The sequence below is a fragment of the Manihot esculenta genome, chromosome 16 (assembly GCF_001659605.2).
Source record: "Manihot esculenta cultivar AM560-2 chromosome 16, M.esculenta_v8, whole genome shotgun sequence".
Taxonomy (NCBI): Eukaryota; Viridiplantae; Streptophyta; class Magnoliopsida; order Malpighiales; family Euphorbiaceae; genus Manihot; species Manihot esculenta.
The window spans coordinates 495,842-514,505 of NC_035176.2; the positions used below are offsets into that span (position 1 = coordinate 495,842).

The following is an 18,664-nucleotide window of genomic DNA, read 5'->3' on the forward strand; positions in this document are numbered from 1 at the left end:
TGAAGTTTTCTCGAGAGAAATTATTTGCATAAAAAAATCAGTTTTGACCAATTGCTATTGTTGTGGTTGTTTTTAATAATGTAAGGATAATTGTGCATAGTATTATTATGAGGGTTTGGTATTTATCTATTATAGCAGGTGAGGTGCAAACTGTATTAATAACGATTAAATTTATCATTAAAATATATTTTAACGATTAAATTTACTATTAAAATATATTTTTTTACATCAATTGAGTGTGTAATACGGTGTATATAATATTTTGCATTGTACAAGGTTTATTTTATCACGGATATTAAGGCCAAAACGACAATAATTTTAAAGATATTCTCTTTATCTCCATCAAATTTTTTTTCAACTGTATTTACATTAATTTAATATTTTTATAGATATAGTGGCTAAATCTTATTTTAAAAATTTAAATTCTTCGTATTGAAAATTGTATCAATCATATGATTTAATAGTTTTGTTATAATTATATTTTGATGCAAGTATCAGTTATGTAATGCGGTAATGCAGATGTTACAAAAATACTAATATTTTAATTTCATTTCCATCTTTAAATACAAGTTAGATGCCTAATTATTGTCTATTTCTTTCACATGTAGGATTAAAATCAATATAAATATCATATAAGCGTCCAAGTCATGGAGACCATTCCTACATCAGCAGCTTTGGCTTCATCCAAAGGGCTTTACACTTTCTTCCCTCTCTAATTTAATATGTACATTAAAATTATATAAATATGTTTAATATTTTATTTGTCTCATAAAAATTAATTCCATTTTTATTTTATATATTTTCAATTATATGTTTAATAGTTAATTGCAAATTTTAAGTTTAAGTTAAAATACAATACGGTAAAGGGCTATTTTGGCATGTTTACTAAAATTAATAGTAATTTGGAGAGAAAATTAAATTGATAAAAAGTGAATAATTAAATTACTTGATTTTAAAAATATAAAAATCATCAAAATATTAATTAAATAATTAAATAATGAGTCATGAATTATTATTTCTTTGTTGTATAATTTTTATTTAGCTGTTTTAAAATTATTATATATTTTTTATATATAATTAATATATAAACATTGTGAAGGGAATTAAATTTTGAGCTACCCTTGTCCCATGGGAAAATGCTGCCCTCAATCCTTCCCATGCTTGTCTGAACGTCGTAAACGTACGACCGCTGCTCTAACAGTATCCAAAGAGTTTGGCTTCCTCTTCCTCGCCGTCTCTCCAACCAACAGTTACTGTCACCATTCAGACACGCCCACGCATCCCACGCTCTCTCCACGCGGCATCATTTTCAGTCTCATGTACACTCTCTACGCGAAATATCTAACTCATCAAATTCAAATAATACAATCAATTAGTAATAATAAGATATATTATTACGTAATTTAAAATTAATTGTGATATATGTACATAAAATAGTCTAAATAAATTTAAATTTTATAAATTTTTATTTTTAATAAAATTATATTTGATTATTATGAATTAGATAAATCACGAGATGATATTCTATCTACATATAATAATTTCCCTTTGGTCACTTGCTTATCTTCAATCAACAACTAATCACAAATCTCTAATTCTATTGGTTCGTGTATGTACCCATCTAAGCACCGCGTAAGATAGTGTTTTTTTTTTTTCCGAAACATTCCAGAAAACGATGCAAAGTATCCGTTGATAATCCTACGTGGTAAGTTGCCGACAAATGTGGTTATAATAGTGACCCAAGCTTTCATTATAATAAAGGCGACTCAAAAAACCTCATTTGATTTCTTTTTTCTTTTCTTTTCTTTTCTTTTTTTTTTTAAATATTTACTCGCTAAATATCCCAAAATACGTTTCCGTCCAGAATCACATGAACGAATTAACTTCCATACTCACTTCTGGCTTCTTCTCTGCAATCAGAAAGTGCTGCCTTCTCTTTGTTTTTCCAACGATTCGTATTTCTGGATCGTAGTTTTTCCCTTGCTTTTCCTTGCTGAAATTGTTTTTGTTGTTTTATTATTCAAGTAAAGGCGTGGGTGGTAGCTTGCCTGCTACTTATCCTCCAAAACAAGTGGGAATCATGCTTATGCGTTGCTTGAGCTAAAAAGCTATCCAAACGTTCCCCAACTCAACTTTCAGATAGCCAATTTCTGTGTCTTTCCCAGGATTTCTCTACCCTTATCATTTAAATCCACTGCGGTTAGAGAAAAGGAGTTCATATTCACAAAGTAAGATTTTTTTTTTCTTTTTATGGTTAGTTTCTATTTTTATTTTTGAGGGAAGTCGTTAACTTTTGATTTAAAAACTACTTTTCTTTTCAATTCAAGCTAGAGATGCTACAGCTATAGGATGAGGATTTAACATAGTTGAGCAATTCAATGGTAATTGTTTTCAGATCTCATTCTCTGCTTTTTCTTTTCTTATGCAGATCTTATTGAAGATATAAATGGCAACGCTGGGGGATATAGGGCTTTCGGCGGCTATCAATCTTCTAAGTGCAATAGTTTTCCTTTTAGCATTCGCAATTTTAAGGCTACAACCCTTCAATGATAGAGTTTACTTCCCAAAATGGTATCTTAAGGGCTTAAGAAGTAGTCCTACGCGCTCTGGAGCTTTTATGCAGAGATTTGTCAATTTAGACTTCAGATCGTATCTGAGATTTCTAAATTGGATGCCTGAAGCAATCCGAATGCCAGAGCCTGAGCTTATTGAGCATGCGGGGTTGGATTCTGCTGTTTACTTGCGCATTTACTTGATAGGGTATTGCTAAATTTAGTTTTTTGGTGTTTCTGCATTCAGTTTTAAGCAATGGATTTTTCCTTTTTTGGTTATTTCTTCTGAGTTTTGAGCTATTCTATTTTTGTTGCTGCTATTGATGATGCAGGCTTAAGATTTTTGTTCCTATCACATTTCTTGCTTGGGCTATCCTGGTTCCAGTTAATTGGACTAATGACACCTTGGAGCTAGCAAAGCTTTCTAGCAATGTGACTTCCAGCGACATTGACAAGCTTTCAATTTCAAATATCCCGCTTGGGTCGGAAAGGTATCAACATATCTTCATTCCGATATAATTAATCATGTGGCTTGAACGCTGGGTATATCTTCTTATGAGCAGAATCCGCCCCAAAAAGTTCCACACTGCAACTCAAATTGGATAAAAAATGGGAGCAGAGAGCGAGGGCAGGAGGGTTATATATAATTGTGTTTTTCCCTTTTTCCTGTATCATGTGAAGTTTTGGAAAATGCACCTGAACTAGAATTTTGAGGGCTATGAGAGATTGTATCATACTTCTGCCTTGTCTATGGATGTTGACCTTGCTGCGAATGAGAGTTCTAAGGGTTAAATTTCTTGTGTCTCTTTCTATATTATTTGTGATTGCGAGCGAGTGCATGCATATGTTTCTAGTATTGTGCATTTATCTCAACATATATGAAGAAAGGAGAGGTATAGTTTGAATGTTATTTGCAGGTGACGTATTAGATATTAACGTAGATATTTAATTTTTTTGGTTCTTGGTTTTCATCTTCGAGTTAATCATTTTATAGTTTTATTAGCCTAACATTTGAGAGAGCAGAGCAGCTTTGTTCTTTATTATTTTTTTAAAAAAAATCATTTTAGCGTTTTGCAAACTGATTCTCAATTGTCTGTGTACTTGTTTAAGTTCTTGTCATGTAATCTAGTTTTTGCATGGTTTATTGGTAAATTTCCTAGTGCTAGCTGCATGCTTCTTTAGCTTTATGAAACTAAATTACTGTAGTAATCATGTTAACTCATGGATTGCAGATTTTGGACGCATATAGTGATGGCTTATGCCTTTACGTTTTGGACATGCTATGTGTTAATGAAGGAGTATGAGAAAGTTGCTACAATGCGTTTGCAGTTTCTTGCCTCAGAAAGACGTCGTCCTGATCAATTTACAGTTAAACAAATTACTTGCCTTTTCCAATTAGTTAAAATTAGAAAGTTTTTCAATTGGTTCCATGTTTTCATTATTAAACTTATTATGGAATTTATTCTTTACAGGTCCTTGTTAGGAATGTGCCACCAGATCCTGATGAATCTGTTAGTGAGCTTGTGGAACACTTCTTTCTGGTCAATCATCCAGATCACTATCTTACTCATCAGGTAGATTCTTGCTTAAACTGAAGATATATTCAGGAAATCTTTGGTAGGGATTTGTAGAGTTGATTAAAAGAACTTGTAAATTTTGTGCAGGTGGTGTACAATTCAAACAAACTAGCCAAGTTGGTGAAGAAGAAGAAAAGTATGCAGAATTGGCTTGACTACTACCAACTTAGATATTCTAGGAATCAAACGCAGAGGCCTTTGAAGAAGGTAATTTTATATGCAGTCTGATACGTCTTTAAAAACTATTTCCTCACGCCCAAATCTACTCAATGTCCCAGCCTGTGGCCTCCAAACCTTCATTTAGAATAGCTAATTTCTTCTGAACTAATTTTTCATGTGTTTTTACTCTCAGACTGGTTTTCTTGGGCTTTGGGGGCAAAAGGTGGATGCAATTGATCATTACATCTCTGAGATTGAGAAACTATCAAAAGAAGTAAGTTCTTATCATAACTTCCTTTGGAACTTCATATTTCCTATTAGTTGCTTTTTAGCATACATCTGCAAATCCATGTGCAGAAGGTAAAATATTGTGCTGAAATTCATTTTTCCAAAAACTTCTACTTAAATAGTAAATTTCCCTTTAAATAAGTAGACTCTACTTAGGAATTATATTCATTATAGAATTAGGAAAGATTTTCATAATTTGGGAATTATATTATTATTTTTCACTTCGAAGCATTTTAGTTACTGTGAAGATAAAAAATTTGTTCAGTATTCCTAAGTTGTTTTGATTTAACATTCCTAATTAGTTATTAATAGGACTAGTTGATAAACAATATCTTGTAGTATTTTATTAGACTTTTATTGTGTTATTTTTTATAATTGGGAGTTAATAAGATTGAGAATTTAACTCTTTCCCTTCAAAAGTCTGTTTCTCAAACCTTGGTTCCTCTTCTGCTACATCAATTTGCTTGTTGCCTTCATGACTTTATTGTCCTCCATGTATATGGCTAGACTTTTGGTTTTTCTGTCCAACAGTTAAAGGTAATAATGTTACACTTGGCAGGCAGTGTTTTCAATTATAATTGTAAAACCTATGCTTGTAATTGCTAATTTGGAATTCCATGCTTATGAAGTAATAATAACCAAAAGTTGACATAAAAGGGGGGTAATCAAGTGTTTTCTTAACTAATATTGCGCACAGATAAAAATTTGGAATTCCATGATTATGGATTGATCTATTTACAAACTGTTACATTCTTGGATTTTCTTGAGTATGATTATGATATTTGTTTACCACACAAGCTCTAATTTGAGGTATTGAAATTCAGATAGCAGAAGAGAGGGAAAAAGTGGAAACGGATCCGAAGTCTGTCATGCCAGCAGCATTTGTTTCTTTCAAAAGTAGATGGGGAGCTGCTGTTTGTGCACAAACTCAACAATCAAGAAACCCAACTTTGTGGTTAACAGAGTGGGCTTCAGAGCCACGTGATGTATATTGGGATAACCTTGCAATACCATATGTTTCACTCGCAATTAGGAGGTTGATAATGAATGTTGCATTCTTTTTCCTTACCTTCTTTTTCATGATTCCAATTGCCTTTGTGCAAGCTCTTGCAAGCATTGAGGGAATTGAGAAAAGAGCTTCCTTTCTAAAGCCCATTATTGAAATGTTAGTAACACTCTCAAGCCCTCTTAAATTGGTAGTGAGACTTTGTTGCTATAACTACTAATTTTTTCTTGATCCATTGTGCAGAAAATTTATTAAATCACTTATCCAAGGGTTTCTACCTGGCATTGCATTGAAACTTTTCCTGATCTTCTTGCCAACAATATTAATGATCATGTCTAAATTTGAAGGTTTCACATCTTTGTCATCTCTAGAAAGGAGATCAGCCATGCGATATTATTTTTTCAACATTGTAAATGTATTCCTTGGAAGCATCATAGCTGGAAGTGCATTTGAACAACTCAACTCTTTTATGAAGCAGTCTGCTAGCGAGTATGTCCATATACTTATTAATCATCGCATTCCTTCTGCTTTCCTCTACTTATTGTATAGGCTTCTCATTCGCATTTTATGATGCAGAATTCCTAAAACAATTGGTGTGGCTATTCCAATGAAAGCAACTTTCTTCATAACATACATAATGGTTGACGGATGGGCAGGAATAGCCGGAGAAGTTTTAATGTTGAAGCCTCTGATAATCTTCCACCTGAAGAATTTCTTCCTGGTGAAGACTGAAAAGGATAGGGAAGAGGCAATGGATCCTGGAAGCCTTGGTTTCAATACCGGCGAACCTCGTATACAATTTTATTTTCTGTTAGGTCTTGTATATGCAACAGTGACACCAATTCTTCTTCCATTCATAATAATTTTCTTCGCCTTTGCTTATGTCGTGTTTCGTCATCAGGTAAATACTTATTATGATTTCTATTGCATATTGTTAATAAGTTCGCCTTGTTATTTAAGTACTTGTGATAGTTCCAAACTTGGATTAAGTTTTGGCTAAAGTCTCTTTTTAGCTCTGTGTTATTGTTAATTTTAATGTGTGAATTGCAGATCATAAATGTCTACAATCAAGAGTATGAGAGTGGTGCAGCATTTTGGCCTGATGTTCATGGACGCGTTATCATTGCATTGATAATCTCACAGGTGCTTTTGATTGGACTGTTGAGTACAAAGCATGCTGCTCAGTCAACGCCATTTCTCATTGCCCTACCTGTACTCACTATATGGTTCCATAGTTTCTGCAAAGGCCGCTATGAACCTGCATTCAAAAAATATCCCTTACAGGTGATCAAATTGATGCTTTCTTCTTGTTTCAACGAGTTGATATCTGCCGATTTTCATGTTCCATTATGGGAGGCCATCAATTTCATTTGTTTTGATGCTTAAGGGGAACATGATGCAACTTGTTTATTTGATGCATGGAGGAATAAAGATTTGGGAGCTAATTTTCGTGCAGAATAGAACTGCATGAGGATTTTTATTAAATGCATAATGGTTTTACGTTTGTTGGTTTTCAGGAAGCCATGATGAAAGACACCCTTGAACGTGCAAGGGAACCAAACCTGAATTTGAAAGCCTATCTCCAAAATGCATACATGCATCCAGTTTTCAAAGGTGATGACGACGACGATGATGATATAAGTGAAAAATTGGAGACGGAGAGTGTGCTAGTCCCCACGAAACGCCAATCACGAAGAAATACACCTGTGCCTAGCAGAATTAGTGGTGCATCTTCACCATCTTTGCCTGAAGCTATTAAGGAAGATCCAGAGCCTTAAATCCCACGTAGGAGACTTAAATCTCACTGTACATTTTGTCACGCTGCAGGGTAACAATACTGTAAATCTGTGAAAGAGGAGAAAGGAAAGTGGCCAGTTTGAAGCATTCAAATATTCCAAGAAGAAATGGAAGCTCTGGATTTTGTGGTGGAAACTGGTTGAATGGTACACACCTCAAGTGAAAGATGAATGTAGATTGTATAAAGGACATGCATTGGTGTTTCTATAAGATTTTTGTATCCATACGCTTAGACCATGTGTGTAGTTATTAGAAAGGACAGTTGCTTATAGATTTTCTGTTCATATTGTTTGGTTCGGGACTCTATTACATAATAATTTTAAGAATTGAGAAATTCAAAATTGGTGAGGGTGTGGATTAAGCCGAACAAGGGCTGTTTTTTTTTGTTTGAACAGAATTAGAGGAGTAAAATTTAAGACCTCTCATATTTGCATTTATCACCGGATTAAACTTATAAGTGCAGGACCGGCCTCCTATCATATAAGTGCAGGACCGGCCTCCTATCATGTGAGAGATTCTAACTTCTAATTTTATGTATGAAAATAAAAAAAAGAATTAATTAGTTTGATCAGCTTTAACTTAATTTTTTGATTTGATTAAATTTATTATAAGCTATTTTAGACTATTATAATGGTTAATTTAAGTTCTACTAATAATTATTTAGTTTAATTTGATTTTACAGTTTTATAGAAAATCAAAATAAATATACTAAATTATTTTAAATAAAAAAAGTCAAATCTACTAAAGCAATACCTATTCATAAAGAAAAAAAAAGTTGATTTGGAAAAAAGGGGAAAGTTGATGCTTAAACTTACCTTATGCTCATATCCTTATCAATAAATTTGTTTTGCATTATTATTTAAAGATAATTACCAAATAAATTACTTCATTCTCTCATAAAAATAAATTTATATTTTTTCATTATCTATGCAAATATAATTAATAATAAATTTTACTTAATCTTTTTTAAAAAATATAACATTTATTTAAAATTAAATAATTTATGTTGATATAATAAAGTTTATTAATTTAAAGATAATATAATAACACAAAGCACTATTCTAAAAAAACATATTTTTATAATATGAATATATTAATATAAAAATATTTTAGAAGTGTGTACGTGGCAATAACAAATCTAAAGAGAATTACGAGGTAATCATTTACACCCAACAAATCAACTGTACAGATTAACGATGACAATAGATAGGGTATAATTTAATTTTAATATAATGGATTTAATAGTTATAATTAAATTCAAAATAAATTTAAATTTAAAAAATAATATATATTATAAATTTAAAATTTATTTATAGAGCGTTCACCCCTCGAATTTATTTATATATAATTTAATATAAAGGATATATTTTATAGTAATAATTTTTTATTTAAAATTTAAATTTAAATATTTTTTAAAAATATTTAATTTTTAAATAAAAAATATATTTTTTAAGTTATTAATTAAAATATATAAAATTAAATCATTTAAATTTTATTTGAATAATAATAATTGAGTTTAAAATAAATTTAAATAATTTAAATTAATTTACAGTTATCTTTCAAAATCTTCTTATAAGTCAGTATTTAAAAAAAAAATAGAATTTGCCTTCAATATAATATATATACATATATCGTAAGTATAAATAATTGGAAGAACTATGAATTTTTTAATATTTACTAATTCAATCATTAAATATTACTATATAATAAATATTAAAAATTAATAGTTTAACTTAATTTAAATACTAACACTAGATATTATTATAACAGACCCGTAATAGGAGTGTGAATTAAAAATATTGGATTAGATATGTACATTTATATTTTTGCATTTATTGTATATATTTTAATTAATTATATAAAAATCTTAATAATAAAGTATAGAGATTATTTGAAAGAACAATAATTTATCGGTAGAATTATTAATTTATAGGAATAAAAGGCAAAAAATTTTAATTTTTATAGATTAAATATTTTTTTTAAATTAGATAAAAAATATATTTTAAAATTTTATTCCCTTTTTAAGCTGATTAATAAATATGAAAGAAAATATATCATATAAATGTGGTAGTAATTTTAAATGAGATTTCCATATTTTGTTTTTATTTTATTTATGAATAATTAATATTTAAAAAAATTTAATCTCTAATTTTGACTGCGATTATGGTATGCTGAGTTGTTAAAAGATACATTGCCTAAACAGGCTTGCCCACTTGGCGTGCAATTCTTTAAAATAAATAAATAAAATAGAAATTGCGTCACATACTCACCAAACCCGAGTAGGATGACATAATAGTTTTGGGGCCTGCAAAAGCTTAACTTAAAAAGCCTGAGAACCTGATGCAGGGGAGAGGACTGTGGGGTATTAAATCTGTGGTTGTCTTTTCCTTCATGTAAGTTGGAACTCTCTTTGTCTTCTCTGTAACTGCTATCCAACTCTGTTTCCCCTATATGTGTATATTCGCTGCACTCCTTTTTCTCTCTTCTCATTCTCTTTGGGATCAGATTCTCCACATAGGAACATCACAATTCACAAACTCTGTCCCTTCACTCTTCAATTTATCTCAATCTCGATAGACATTGTTTTTCTTTTATTGGCTCAGTTTCTCAATCGATCAGGTTTTTTTTTATTATTATTTCTTTATGTTATTTCAATTTTTATCTGAATTTGATTGTTGTAAAGTCGTGAAATCTTTGTTTGTTTACTTATATACATACTGTTTGTTTAATTTTGATTGATTTGTTGGTGGTTATAGCTGAGTTGACCTGATTCTCAGTCAATCCTCAGCTCGTCTATACGATCACTGTTCCCCGCAGATTTTTTTCTTTTTTTAAATTTTTTGTTGGGGTGGGGGAGTGTGGAGGGGGTGGTGTTAATTTAGAATTGCAGATGCTAAAAGCTCATCTCAACTGCAATTCCTAGTTTGTTAGTGTTCAATCTGCTAATTGCTTATTGAATGTTGGTTTTCCTGTAAAGGGATTTCATGATGAACAAACAATGAAGAATCACATAGTATGAATTTCTTATTTTATTTTATGCTATTTTTGGAGGAGGATTTGATTATAAACTCAATTTTGGACTCCCTGCTTATATACCTATCTCTTTCCAATTGTACCTGCAGTGAGGATGGCGGCAGTGATTGGTAAGCAAGAACGGTTCAACCGCGATAATGATCAGAATATCAGGAGAATGGAAAAAGCCCGCAATATTTCCTGGGTATCACCCAAGAGACGTGTTCACAAAACCCATAAACAAAGAAGTGTTGAGAAAATATGGAAACAAGAACACGAACATCATGATGTTGAATGGACACCGCCAACAAGAGCAAAAAATTCATCTAAGAAAGTGAAATTGACGCCTGAAGTTGAAAACTTTAAGGGCAATGGAATTCCGAAGAAGCGGCGGAGTGCCTTAAATAGGAGAAGTAGTCTTGTAATTGTAGATTCAGAGAGTGATTCAGAAGATGAAGTTTTAGAGGAATTGTGTATTATAAAGATGAAAGAGCGCAAAAGAGCTAGGAATTCAAGTAGTGAGATAATCAAAAGAAACACCAAGGATATAACAGCGGAAAATGTAGGTTTTGCAAATGCTTCTTTGCACACTTCATCCTCTTCATTAACGTCTTCTTCTACCTTATCTGATTCAGCTATGAAGAGTGATGGCAGTAGCAACAGTAAATGTGCAAAAACAAACTTGAAGGTTATTTATCTGTCATTTTTTATCTGCTATTGTTGAATTGTATATTTTACTCCCTTTGACATTTAAAGGAAGAGTTTCTTTCTCTAATTTACTTCGGTAGCTGAAGGTTTTCAATATTGCTTCAAGCAGGCCAAAACAGAAGCTCGTCCAAAGTGTCATCAGTGCATGAAAATTGAAAGAAAAATTGTCGTCCCATGCCAGAAGTGTAAAAGCAAAATGTATTGTGTCCAATGTATCAAGCAATGGTAAATCTTCCGGCTGGAAATATTGACATTTTTTAATAATTGTTTTTCTTTTTCCGTATAAAAAAGCTTAGAAATTCTCTTGGCATATGCATTTATTTTGTGTTGCACATAGGTATCCAAAGTTGACAGAAGAAGAAGTTGCAGAACAATGTCCCTGCTGCCGTAGAAATTGCAACTGCAATTTTTGTTTGCACTCCAGTGGTTTGATTAAGGTTTGCTTGATTCTGTCCCTCATCTACCCTGTTGGTTGTGAGGATATTAATAGAGAAGCAAAAGCTCCATCAGGCTAGTTTGATTTTTAAATTTGCTTTCTGAAGTTGTAAGTTGATAATCAGCATCTATATCACATACTAAGATTGGCAGTTCGAGTACCACTTTTCAGTATTGAAATTGTAATCGTAAGTGTTTCTTCTAACTACATGATATTTATTATCCTTAGACATCAAAAAGGGACATCACTGTCAGGCAAAAGGTTCAGCATCTACACTATTTGATAAGGGCACTGCTTCCATTTCTTGAACAACTCTGTGAAGAACAAACTAGAGAGATACAGATTGAGGCTAGCATTCTAGGTATTTCTTCATTTTCCATTTAGCTTCAGGTATGAGTTTCAATGTTTAAATTTTATTTCCTTCTAATAAATTATAACTTGTTCTTGTCACCAGGTTCCTCCCCTGAGATAGCCGAGAATTTCTGTAATAATGATGAGCGTGTCTTTTGGTGAGAATTTCTTTTTGTTTCTGGAAGGTGGAAATAAGGTGATTTTATTGATTGAATTTAAAGCATATTTACTGCAATTTTTTGGGTCTTGGAGCAGCAACCATTGTGCAACTTCCATTGTTGACCTCCACCGCAGCTGTCCAAAGTGTGCTTATGAACTGTGTCTCAATTGTTGTCAAGAAATTCGTGCAGAAAGTTTGTCAAGTCGTGCTGAGATTAAGTATGAATATTTAAACCGAGGCTCTGAATATATGCATGGTGGAGATCCACTGCCTTGTGTTTTTGAGAATCCTGAAGATCAAGGTGACCCACCACTTGTGATGTGGAATGCCAATGACGATGGAAGTATTTATTGTGCCCCAAAAGCAATGGGCGGTTGTGGTGATTGTATATTGGAACTAAAGCGTATCCTTCCAATGGGATGGATTTCAAAGTTGAAAAAGAAGGCAGGAGATTTAGTAGGGCTTGGTACCGAAAGCACAAGTTTGATTTGCAACCATTCTGGAGTAGGGAGAAATATGTTGCGGAGAGCAGCTTCTAGAGAAGGATCAAAGGACAATTTCTTATATTGTCCTGCTATGAGTGACGTTCAAGAGGATGAAGAGCTCTTTCGCTTCCAAAAGCATTGGGTTAAAGGCGAACCTGTTATTGTTCGTGGTGCACTCGAGGCTACAACTCATTTGAGCTGGGAACCAATGGTCATGTGGCGCGCATTATGCGAAAATGTGGACCCAGAGACAAGTGCTAAGTTGTCTGAAGTGAAGGCCATTGATTGCCTGGCTGTTTGTGAGGTTTAGCACCATTATCCTACTTGAAATTCCATTTTCATTCCAAAAATTGTATTCTGTGATAAAAGAAGATGAGCTATTTTCCTTTAATTTATAGTTAAAAGAATTTATTGTATGTTGTTGTGTCTTCTATTCGGTGTTTCTCATGCCCGCTGATTTTTTCTTTTTCCAAAATATCCAGGTGGAAATTAATACTCGTAGTTTTTTCAAGGGCTATACAGAAGGTAGAAGATATAAGAACTTTTGGCCTGAGATGCTGAAGTTGAAGGATTGGCCCCCATCTGATAAGTTCGAAGACCTTTTGCCGCGCCACTGTGATGAGTTTATCAGCGCATTGCCTTTTCAAGAATATAGTGATCCCAAGGCTGGTATCCTTAACCTTGCTGTGAAATTTCCACCTAGTCTACTCAAACCAGATATGGGTCCAAAAACTTATATTGCTTATGGAACAAGAGAAGAGCTTGGTAGAGGGGACTCTGTAACCAAACTTCATTGTGATATGTCAGATGCGGTATGTATGTTATTTAGTACTCTCTGCAACTTGTATTCTTGTCAAGAATGAGTTTCATTTGGGCTCTTCCATTTTCATCAAATATTCGTACCAAGTATTAAGATTTCTATGTCCTACATCTCTCCTTTAATTTAAAGCTATCAATTATGCAGGTGAATATTTTGACGCACACTGCAGAGGTAGCTTTAAGTGAAGAGCAGCACACTGCCATACAGCAGCTCCAAAGGAAACATTTGGCACAGGATGAGAAAGAGCGACTCGTGCAAGAAAGGCACCCCACTGAGCAACTCGGTGACTCTAGTGGTAGCCGGAAAGCTGTGGATTTATCAAATATTGCTGAGCTAGAAAGGCACCCCTCCAACGTTAGTGAAGAACTTGACATTTTCCATGATCAGCTAAGTGGTGCTACACTCCCTTGTTTGCTCACTGAAGGTGAAACAGATGAGACGTCTGGTGCATTGTGGGATATTTTTAGGAGGGAAGATGTTTTCAAGTTAGAAGAATATCTGAGAAAGCACTCCATGGAATTCAGGCACACTTTTTGTTCCCCAGTGCAACAGGTAACTTATGCTTCTTAGTTGCGTGACTACTTTATTCGTCAAACTAGTTGTTTATGGTCACTCATAACTAATCTGATTACAAGTAGGTCGTCCATCCTATTCATGACCAGTGCTTTTACTTAACATCAGAGCATAAAAAGAAGTTGAAGGAGGAATTTGGTTAGTATAAGAGAGTTGGGCCTCTTTTTTAGCTTTTGTAAAATTACTGTTTCACTCACTTGTATTGTTTCAAATTTCTAGGAATTGAACCTTGGACATTTGAACAAAGAGTAGGAGAGGCCGTATTTATTCCTGCTGGTTGCCCGCACCAAGTTAGAAATCTCAAGGTAAATCTTGAGATTCTGATTTTCTTTTAAATCCTTTAATTTTCTATGAAGTAGGGATTTTACATGTAAATAGAGATTATGCTTTATGAACAAAGTGAAACTTATACTCAACATCCTTTTTCCCATCCAAACAGTCATGTACAAAAGTGGCTGTAGATTTTGTCTCCCCTGAAAATGTGGAGGAGTGCCTTCGCTTAACCGAGGAGTTCAGACAGCTTCCAAAGAACCACAAGGCTAGAGAAGACAAACTTGAGGTAACTCCTTTCTGCAATGATATACTTTTAGTAATGCCATTTGATAAGTATGTCAGAGTAGAGCCAAATAAAATTATAATAGAATAGATGAGGTTTGTTAGAGGAAATTAAGGGAGCTGAATCATATGGGAAGGCTGTCAGCATAGATGATCTACTTGAGGCACAGCCGATAACCGTTCAATCAAGAAAGTTTGTTTAAGTTGGCATTATGAGCACTACATTAGTATTTTAGAGGTGCCTTGAGTGAATAGATGGGGTTTGTAATAAACAAGTAGTTCATTCTTGTGCAGATCTCGAGTCTACTATTACATTTAAATGGGCTATCGAGCAGAGGATAACGGGTCATGGCTTCATGATTGGATTGCAGATAAATCTCATTTCAGGCTTGCCTTTTGCATTCCCAAAAATTGCTTCAACCTTTTTCAAGATAGAAATGTGGAATCACCTTTTTAAGGGTTATCAGGAGCTTAGGTCAAAACTGTTTAATTTAATTTAAGTCTATTTATCGTTTGAAAGATCCATTTTTGGATATTTCCCTTGATGCTACTGTTAGGATTGTCATTGAGAGAGGTCTGGAGCTAGAACTGGAGTGAAGAAAATTATGCATTTCAGCACACCGGTTATTGAAAATCTTGCACTTCAGTGAGATGATAATGAAGATGTTGGGGGTGCATTTGTTAGCTGATAGCTGGCAGATCAAGGTGCAGATAGAGTTGTTTCAATTATAGTTAATCTATTACAGTTTCAAAAATTGAAGGGCAGTTTTCAGAATCCATGTCTCCAGCTTTCTTTCAAGATTTTAGATTTTTATTTCAAGTATTAAAATAGGAGTGGTTGTGACGTAACCCGGGAAGTTTGTCTCTTTTGAATGTTGTAGAGTGTTTAGATAATACATTGATCATCATTAACAAACCAGGTAGCATTTAATCAAGACTTGATTCATGAGATTAGAAAATTCTCTCTAGTGAGCTCTCAACCAGCAGCCACAATAGTGCTTCTAGGAAAAATAGGAATGTGAATAAAAGCAAATCAACAACTCTAGAGCAAGATTTATCGAGTTCATTGACTTGTGATAGGATCCTATTCAAGGAAGCTTAATAAATTTGACACCAGAGTCCGTCGTCATGAGAGAACCAGCAAATTCAGAAGAAAATCTGAATACTTTCATGCAAAACTCTAAAGGTTGATTCAGTAACTTGGTTCGATAATTGTCTGACCTCATCCGAGCCTTCAACTGAGTCTGAGATGGAATGAGTACAAAGTAGCAAAATTTTGCTTACCAAACCAACATTCGGGCAGAAGGATGTATAGTGCCCAAATGTATAAAACTTGACTTTCCTTCGTTTGATGATTTTGATGACTCTGAAGGTTGAATCAGTAACTTGACCCAACAATTGTCTGAACTCATTTAACCTTCAACTGAGTTCGAGATGGCATAAGTAGTAGTTAGCAAAATTTTGCTTACCAAACCAACAATCAGGCAGAAGGACGTATAGTGTGCAAATGTATAAAACTTGACTTTCCTTCATTTGATGGTTTTGATGATTCGCTATGATGCCTAAATCATTGTTAACAATTCTTTCCCAACAAATATACTCCAAAAGAGGATAGAGAATTTGGCTACCTTCCATCTTACTAGTAAGACTCAACTTTGGTTCTGCATGCTTGAATAGGAGGAACCTAGGATAACATGACAAGTGTTCAAGCCTCAAGGATTAATTGGCTCTCCTTTGTTCAATAATACCTTGGGGGAGTTGGTGAACATGAAGTAAGTCGGATCAGTAGAAGTTTACCCACACCAATTTCATTCCTTGAGTATGTCCAAAAGAAAAAGCAATAATTGAGCATTATATGCAAAATCAAAATTCTTAGAAGAACTCGCCTTGTCCTGGTTAGCAAGGCCGAATATTATGAGCAAGTTTTGCAACCATCGTCAGAGTAACTTGGATCAGTTGCAGCTTACAGAATGATGAGGATATGATGAGGACAAGGCAAATTTTCAATGGAGGTTATTGATAGCGATCTAAGTAGAGCCAAGAGTATTCTAAGAAAACTCGAATAAAAGGGATGAGGTATATTAGAAAGATTAATAGAGCTGACAATTTGAGAAGGGTGTTGGCAGGGTTGGTCAAATTCTTTACAGTGTAAGCCGTTCTAGCTGAAAGGGGGAATGTTATTTTGTTATTTGGCAATTGTGGACTGGGGCTAACTTGATTGACACGGGAATAAGTCTTGGAAGTTGCTTAGCAGCCATTTTCTTTATTTTGTTGGTTTATTCTTATTTCTGTGTTGGGATTACAGTAGGTGAAAGTGCAGTCGTTCAAGTTGAGCATTGTTGAATCAAATACTAATCTCTATTTACTTCACTTTTTATTTTTCTAACATCTATTGTCTTGTTATTTGCTCTATCATCGTTTCTTGCCTAAAGATTGTTTTCCTCTTTGTTTGTGGTGTAGATCAAGAAAATGATAATCTATGCAATTGATGAAGCAGTTAAAGGTTTAAAAGAGCTAATATAACATCATTGAGTTGTTCAAGCTACTCCAAGGGGAAGCTAAAGAACAGAGGCCAAATTGTTTTTTTTTTTTTTTTTTTTCCAAATTTTATAATTTTGTTCTGACATCATTTTGCAAGCAAGCATGCCACCCGATGACAGCATTTTTTAGAGTTATCAGCAATTAAAGATCTTTAGAGGTGTACATCATCGACTCAAAAATTTTGATACAGGAGTGATACTTCTAGAAATATGTTTACGAAGGTGGGTTATGCTTGTGGCTGCCCCCTAGAGAGGAAAAAAAAAACACTTTAGTAAACTTCAGTATAATTCATTTTTTATAAGAAAAAAATTAAAAAAATTATCATTAAATCATTTATGGTTTTATTTTGTTTGAAAATTAAAAATTAAATTTTTATCAATTAAAAAAAAATAAATTCTTTTATTACAAACAAAAAATTTTAATAAAAAAAATCAATTTCTTCTTTAGTCAGAATGTACATTTATTTTTTGATAAAAAGAAAAGAAAATATTATTCAATTAAGAAAATAGTATGTCTATAATTATAGTGCTATATTGAAAAATTATGATTTAACCTTGGATGAATATCTTGAAACAATGCATATAATTCCTTATGTACAATCTATTATTTTTAGGAATGTGAACAGTTAGTATACCTGAAAAAATTAAATTATTCAAATTCAAATTTGATTTATATTAATAATATTTGAACCCGTTTTTAATCCGATTAAGAATTAATTTTCAACCCGTCCTAAATATAAAATTCTATTTTAATTAATAATTTATATAAAAAATATTTTTTATTAATAATTTTTGTTTAAAAAATTCAATATTTTTAAAAAATATTTAAATTTTAATTTTTAAATAAAAAAATATAAATTTATAAATATTATTATAAAATATATATTTTATATTAAATTAATTATTTATATAAATGGATTCGTGAAGTGGATATATAAATTTTAAATCCGATATTATTTTTTAAATTTAAACCCGTTTCAAATCTAATTATAACTTTTAAATTCGTTCTATTAAAATTAGTACTATCTTAGAATCTCAAAACATATAATATTCACATCTAATAGTGAATTAAATAAATCCTGGACTTCTATATTTTGAGTTGTTAAAATGACAATCTTATTTTTCGCAGTGTAAACTATTACTCATATAAGAAATTAAATTAGGAATACCTTTTCCTTTTTACACGTGAAAAACTCAAACATTAAAACATTATAACCCTAAAAATGACTTGTATTCTATTGAATTAAAAATAATTTTAAATGCACTAAAAGGCAACATTTAGTTAGGTTAGATTAAGAGTCGAGCAGAGTGCCTTTTGAATTAAGGCAAAGAAATGTATTGAAATAAAATAAAATATTAGAATAAAAATTAAAAAACAAAAATCTATGATACCTTTGTTTAAGGAAGAAAAATATAATCCTCTAAATTTTTTCTAGGACTATGATGGGCGATTAGAAGTAGAAAGTTAATTTAACATCACACTAGTCAGTACAATTATTTTTAATAATAAACAAAATATATTTTAATAATAAATTTATTTTAGATATAATTATATAATTAATTAAAGATTTAAATGGAACGTTTTAAGGGATTTAATTATTTGAAATTAAAAATAAGAGATTATAATAGTATTTTTGACAAATTT

At 32.3% G+C, this 18,664-nt stretch overlaps 2 protein-coding genes across 8 annotated transcripts; both read left to right on the plus strand.

Annotated features, from left to right (window-relative positions):
- Positions 1 to 1,785: 1,785 nt before the first annotated feature.
- On the plus strand, positions 1,786 to 7,722 carry LOC110603596 (calcium permeable stress-gated cation channel 1). 2 transcript variants are annotated; one of them, XM_021741376.2, is made up of 12 exons: positions 1,786 to 2,228; positions 2,429 to 2,760; positions 2,885 to 3,043; positions 3,785 to 3,920; positions 4,025 to 4,126; positions 4,217 to 4,336; positions 4,482 to 4,562; positions 5,401 to 5,741; positions 5,826 to 6,071; positions 6,159 to 6,483; positions 6,633 to 6,866; positions 7,100 to 7,722. In XM_021741376.2, the coding sequence occupies exons 2-12, from the start codon at positions 2,447 to 2,449 to the stop codon at positions 7,358 to 7,360; spliced, it is 2,319 nt and encodes a 772-aa protein (XP_021597068.1). In that variant the 5' UTR covers positions 1,786 to 2,228; positions 2,429 to 2,446; the 3' UTR covers positions 7,361 to 7,722. The 2 variants fall into 2 exon arrangements, with proteins under 2 accessions (XP_021597068.1, XP_043807858.1); XM_043951923.1 differs by having other exon boundaries at positions 5,401 to 5,612.
- A 1,939-nt stretch (positions 7,723 to 9,661) lies between these two features.
- LOC110603589 (lysine-specific demethylase JMJ25) lies at positions 9,662 to 17,240 on the plus strand. 6 transcript variants are annotated; one of them, XR_006348961.1, is made up of 14 exons: positions 9,802 to 9,834; positions 10,502 to 11,079; positions 11,206 to 11,324; positions 11,437 to 11,536; positions 11,764 to 11,896; positions 11,990 to 12,044; positions 12,142 to 12,835; positions 13,014 to 13,343; positions 13,496 to 13,903; positions 13,990 to 14,062; positions 14,144 to 14,229; positions 14,364 to 14,483; positions 14,774 to 15,184; positions 16,940 to 17,240. XR_006348961.1 is itself a non-coding variant. In XM_021741361.2 (13 exons), exons 2-13 carry the CDS (start codon positions 10,507 to 10,509, stop codon positions 17,000 to 17,002), a joined length of 2,754 nt encoding a protein of 917 aa, XP_021597053.1. In that variant the 5' UTR covers positions 9,662 to 9,772; positions 10,502 to 10,506; the 3' UTR covers positions 17,003 to 17,240. The 6 variants fall into 6 exon arrangements, 4 of the variants coding, with proteins under 4 accessions (XP_021597053.1, XP_021597051.1, XP_021597050.1 ...); XM_021741361.2 differs by lacking the exons at positions 9,802 to 9,834; positions 14,774 to 15,184 and adding an exon at positions 9,662 to 9,772; XM_021741359.2 differs by lacking the exon at positions 14,774 to 15,184 and having other exon boundaries at positions 9,762 to 9,834; positions 11,209 to 11,324.
- Positions 17,241 to 18,664: the final 1,424 nt, after the last annotated feature.

What these genes read in the sequence shown, in the direction of transcription:
- LOC110603596 (XM_021741376.2), top strand. Translation starts at nt 2,447, where the DNA reads ATGGCAACGCTGGGGGATATAGGGCTTTCGGCGGCTATCAATCTTCTA. An exon ending in ATCACTATCTTACTCATCAG is followed by an intron (nt 4,127 to 4,216) that starts GTAGATTCTTGC and finishes AATTTTGTGCAG; the next exon opens with GTGGTGTACAATTCAAACAA. An exon ending in ATGAAGCAGTCTGCTAGCGA is followed by an intron (nt 6,072 to 6,158) that starts GTATGTCCATAT and finishes TTTATGATGCAG; the next exon opens with AATTCCTAAAACAATTGGTG.
- LOC110603589 (XM_021741358.2), top strand. An exon ending in GTCCAATGTATCAAGCAATG is followed by an intron (nt 11,325 to 11,436) that starts GTAAATCTTCCG and finishes TGTTGCACATAG; the next exon opens with GTATCCAAAGTTGACAGAAG. An exon ending in GATTGAGGCTAGCATTCTAG is followed by an intron (nt 11,897 to 11,989) that starts GTATTTCTTCAT and finishes TCTTGTCACCAG; the next exon opens with GTTCCTCCCCTGAGATAGCC.